The sequence below is a fragment of the Oryx dammah genome, unplaced genomic scaffold (assembly GCF_014754425.2).
Source record: "Oryx dammah isolate SB20612 unplaced genomic scaffold, SCBI_Odam_1.1 HiC_scaffold_425, whole genome shotgun sequence".
Classification (NCBI taxonomy): Eukaryota; Metazoa; Chordata; class Mammalia; order Artiodactyla; family Bovidae; genus Oryx; species Oryx dammah.
The window spans coordinates 5067-10493 of record NW_024070587.1 but is presented as its reverse complement, the minus strand read 5'-3'; the positions used below and the strand labels follow the sequence as shown (position 1 = coordinate 10493).

The 5427-nt window shown below is 44.9% G+C and overlaps 1 protein-coding gene across 1 annotated transcript; it reads right to left on the bottom strand.

Annotated features, from left to right (window-relative positions):
- Positions 1–2345: 2345 nt before the first annotated feature.
- On the bottom strand, positions 2346–4197 carry LOC120859279 (beta-defensin 33-like). Its single transcript, XM_040235435.1, has 2 exons — positions 4140–4197; positions 2346–2473 (listed from the first exon to the last, which is right to left on the bottom strand). Exons 1-2 carry the CDS (start codon positions 4195–4197, stop codon positions 2346–2348), a joined length of 186 nt encoding a protein of 61 aa, XP_040091369.1.
- Between the last annotated feature and the right edge of the window lie 1230 nt (positions 4198–5427).

Below are 5427 nucleotides of genomic sequence, written 5' to 3'. Positions count from 1 at the left end.
GGGGCTCCTCTCTAGTTGTGGTGACTGGGGCTCCTCTCTAGTTGTGGTGACTGGGGGCTCCTCTCTAGTTGTGGTCCTCAGGCTTCCCTTGTTGCAGGTCCTGGACTCTAGATCACAGGCTCAGCTGTTTGGCACATGTGGCTTAGGTGCCCCTGGGCATATGGGATCTTCCAGGACCAGAGATCAAACCCGTGTCCCCTGCACTGGCAGGTGGACTCCCAGCCACTGGGCCACCAGAGAAGTCCAAAGCCAACCTTAGTCCTGGTTTGGAGACAGGCAGGCTATTACTTTTTCTCTTTTAGAAACCTCTCTCCCCTCAGCTGGTGCCCTGATCATTCTAGGCCCTTGGGGCCATTCTAGGTCCTAGGTCCATTCAGGGTCTTAATGTTTAGATCTTTAATCTTAATTGTAAGACTTATCTGAGAAGCCCTGAATGCAGGGGTATGTTCTTAGCCTGGGAATGGTGAGTGACTTTCAGAGCATTGCTGACACTTTTCAACTACATGGCATACTGTGTGAGTACATTAACACATTTTAGTAAGTATCTGAGGGCTGCGTTACCATCTTATTTTTGGTGGGATCCCTTTCCAGGAAGATAAAAACATAAAGTTATGAAACTTTAATGTGTTTCCGAAAGACATTATCTGAGAACTCCACAATGGCCCATCTCAGAGGGCACAATGGCAGGCTGTAAATGTCAGCCCAAGAGAGATGTTTAAAGTCTCTGATCCCAGCTTCCAAGTTGCAGCATAAAATTTCTGTTTATAACAAACTTGAAATCTGGCCTTGTCCTTCAGCTTAACAAGCAAGTCAATAGGAGGGGCAAAGTGAGGGAAAAGCAGTGCAAAAGACAGAATACTTTCCTGACAGTATATTTTGGGGATTCCTCGTTGGACTGAATTATTTCCTCCCCTGGATAGCGATCTCAAGACTTTCTTCCAAAAACAGACAGTTTTGTTCTTTCTGCAGGTTGTGGACACAGTAGTAGAATGCTAAACTTGTGTGACTGAAATAAATTGTCTTATTCCCATGCCAGGGGTGTGCCCTGGTAGGAGCTTCTGCTGTTTAAGGAGGAACTGAAGGACTCATGTTTGATGGAACTTCCTGAATTAAGTAAACTGAAGAATTCACGTTTAATGGATCATCCCTGAATTATTGGAAAACTAAAGCCTCATCCTATCATTTTCTTTATTCATTGACTATTCTGTCAACATCTATTGAACACCTACTGTGTGCTAGAAACTGTACTGGTAGCTGAGGCCATGGAACCAAAGTCTCTCCTCTTACTCAAGTTGGGTGAATGAAGGGTGTCTTCGCAGTGAAGGCCATGTGTGAGCTGAGACTATAAAAAGCGAGTACAAATCAGGCAGGAAAGTCGGAGGACAAGTAGCTGAAGTGTGTTCCAGTGTGAGGAGAATACAATACGCCAGAAAGACAACTGATACTGTGTCAGGGGTTAGTTTGAGAACCAGGCTGAGATAAGATGGGATTTGAGAAAGTATGGCCAACGGATGAAGGACCTGAGGCATTCGAGAATTTGTCCTTCATCCTTTTAACAGAGAAACACGGAGAATTTTACATGGAGGTGTGACAAGGGATGGGAACATGGAGAGACTGGGAACTCAGAGGCCACTGAGATTATCAGCAGCGACCACAGCTGCTTCAGAAAGCAGTTTGCTGTCTCTTGGGAAGTTAAGCACATGTTGACCATGTGGAAACCCATAAGCCAGTGGAAACACATATGTCCTTCCACAAAGGGACACAAAACCTCGGTGACTTTTCATAGTATAACACACACACACACACACACACTCAAAGCTCTTTCCCCCAGTCCATACATTTGTAGACATATTAACAGGTTGGCTTTCCTGGGGCTCAGTGCTAAAGACTCTGCCTGCCAATGCAGGGGACACAGGAGATGTGGGCTCGATCCCTGGGTCAGAAAGATCTCCCGAAAAAGGAAAGGACAACCCACTCCAGTATTTTTGCCTGGAAAATTGCACGGATTGAGGAGCCTGGCGCCAGGCTCCTCAGTCCATGGCGTCACAGAACAGTCGGACGTGATTTAGCAACTAAACCCCACCACCAACAAAATTAGGCTGTGGGGAGCATCTATTTCAGCGGTCACAGGAGCGGAGACTGAGAGCTAGGAAAGGCAAGGCCTGTCCAGCGTGAGTCAGCTAACGGGTGGTGTGACCAGACTTCCAGCTGAGATCTTCCCATCCAATTTATGACCTCATGCACTCAGAAAGACCCCACGGGACCCGAGTCAGCAGTGGCTCTTCTTAAACAGGACTCAGCGGTGGGGAGTGTCTCATGCTGCTGTGGATGTTCCGATGCTGAAACTAGACTCTGCAGCAGTGTTTCTTCCGACTCCTGCACTCGCCAGGCAGGATGACACACCCATGGGTGTTCTGATACTTGCAGGCACCACCCATTTTCTCACATTCAAGGTTTTTCTTTTTTTCTTTCCCTATAAAGGAAGGGGAGGTGAAAAAGAAACAAATAAGTAAGGCATGTGTAACTAAAGCTACCAGAATTCATCTTGTATAACAAGGAACTCCGAATTACAGTCCACAGGGACACAACTGGCACTCTCCTTGGTTTGGTGTGACCTACAACCTTAGAGTGTTTTTCCACACTTTTTTAAATTGTAGAAAAGCTGAGAAGGGGCCATAAATTGTTCTACAGGAAGGTGATCGTGCTCATTCATTTAAACAGGGTCTATGGGCCTTCCCCTGGGCTTCCCCGATGGCTCAGTAGTAAAGAATCTGCCTGCCGATGCAGGAGACATAGGAGGTGCAAGTTCGATCCCTGGGTCAGAAAGATCCCCTGGAGGAGGGCATGGCAACCCACTCCAGTATCCTTGCCTGGAGAATCCCATGGACAGAGGAGCCTGGTGGGCGACAGTCCATGGGGTCGCAAAGAGTGGACCACAACTGAGTGACTAAACAACTGGACCTGCTTGGTTAATGAATTCTGAGCGGAACTGACGTTTCCCTTCAGGGCTGGGGCCCTTAATTGCCAGCACAAGAATCCTGAGAGCGCCTTGCTCGGACACAGGACCAGCAGCGCCCACGGTAGTGGCTGCTCCTTGGGGGTGGGGGGTCTGATCAGAGCACGCAGGCCCTCGAGGGTTGGTGTCATTTGAGCAAGAATTAACTTTGGCTCTTTTAAAATGCTAAGATCTGGAGGTGCTGTCATCATAGCACAGCTTGGAGCATGCTGGCACATGAGGAGGGTTGCAGGGAAAAATGCAGGACACCCAGTTTAGCTTGGATTGCAGGCGAACAAGAAATAACCTTGTAGGATAAGTATGTCCCAAGTGACGCACAGATCACACTCAAGCTAAAGTATTTGTTGTTTAAATATAAACAAATATATAAATATATATATATAAATATCAGAGAAGGCAATGGCAACCCACTCCAGTACTCTTGTCTGGAAAATCTCATCGACAGAGGAGCCTGGTAGGCTGCAGTCCATGGGGTATATAAACAAATATATAAATTTGTTGTTTATATAATTCAGTAAGTAAAAAAAAAATAAAAAAATACAAAAAAATAATTCAGTAAGTAAATTTGTTTTTTAAGATTGTTGAATATTTAATAAAAACGTGGTCTTTGGAATCAAACCCACTTGGGCTTGTGTTAAAGTCCTCCCTACACACAACCGGCACAACTTTGAACAAATTACTTTATTTCTAAATCCCAGCTGTAAAACGGGGCTAAAAACACCTATCCCATAAATACTGCTATGAGGAATACATTTGAGATAAGACATTAAAAGTTTCAGTGTCTCAGTAAAGAGGAAGTGGTCAATATCATTTGCTATTACTATTAGTGTTGCTGTTAGTCACAGGAAATGATTTGTAAGCTGTAAAGTCTCCTGTAAATGTTATCTATCACCGTTACAATTTATGGACTTAGTACCAACTAGTTAAGGGCAATCGTGGGAGACTATTTTTCACTTTAAGCTTCTCTTTCCTTATTTGAAAAATGGAGCATATTGTATATGCATACTTCTTTCAGATATATTTTTCGGTTGTTATGTATTTCAGCATATCACTGAATGAGGAATCAACCTGACTTTCCCTACTCCAGGCTCCAAGTTTGGAGCCCACTGTAGCCGCCAGTTACCTGATATCGTCTGGATAAGACATACGAGTAAGAGGAAGAGAAGGTACAGGAGCCTCATGACGGAAGAGGAGCTTTCTGGATTCCAGGTCGACCCGGCAGTGTCTGATGGCACACCTGAATCAGGCAGGTGATCTGGGAAAGAGTTTGAAAAACAGGTAGCGAGAAAAGACTTGTACTCCGACTGGTGGTGGTACTGTGCTCAGTCTGGTTCGACTCTTTGCAGCCCTGTGGAATGCAGCCCACTAGGTTCCTCTGTTTATGGAATCTTCCGGGCAAGAATACTGGAGTGGGTTGCCATTTCCTACTCCAGGGGATCTTGCTGATCCAGGGATCAGATCTGCGTCTCTTGTGTTTCCTTACCACTGCGCCACCTGGGAAGTCCCTACTAGAGGTATTCAGTTATGGCCTGGGAGTAATTTGAGGGTGTTTCATCTATGGACACAGGGTCACAGACCCAAGTGTCTGCTTTTTGTAAAGGAAGAGGTTTGCAGGAAGTCAGGGTTTCCACATTGATTCTCACTTCTGCTTATGGCTCTGAGGTTTGGGGCTTTTTTTGTTTTGAGAAAAATAGTTAAAAATTGAATTCTATTAACAAATTATTCATCTATTTATTCGGCTTTATTGCATATCTCTGCATCCATCTCTTTCTCCTTTCAGAATAAATACTGTCCCCCCCCACTCCACACACACACCTTTTCCAATTAAAAAGCAAAAAGAATTTTGGAAACAGAAATGATCTTCTCTCCTTTTGCACTCTCAACATATTTCTTGCTACCATTTCCAGAGAGACTGATCCATCCTAAGCAAGCTTACCAGGCCATCTCTTGTATAGAGCACAACCAGGTGAGGCTTTACAGGCTAGAGTATTTCTTAATACAGGTATTATATCAACATATTCTTAAGTTAAAAGCATAGAAGGGTACTAGCTGTGAGGCTTCCCAGGTGGTCCTAGTGCTAAAGAGCTCACCTGCCGATGCAGGAGATTCAGTTTTGATCTCTGGGTCAGGAAGATCCCCTGGATGTCAAACAACTCACTCCACCATTCTTGCCTGGGAAATCCCATGGCCAGAGTGGCCTGGTGGGCTGTAGTCCATGGGGTTGGAAGGAGTTGGACATGACTGAAGTGACTTAGCACACGTGCATACCAGGTAAATAACGGAAAATTTCCCCACCTCTTCCTTCTCTCCACTCAGTTTTGCTTTACAGTGTTCATATCTCTCTTTTTCTTTATATGTAAATTTCTAAAGCAACCAGTCCTGTTTTATTATCTCACATTCTCAGCACCTAG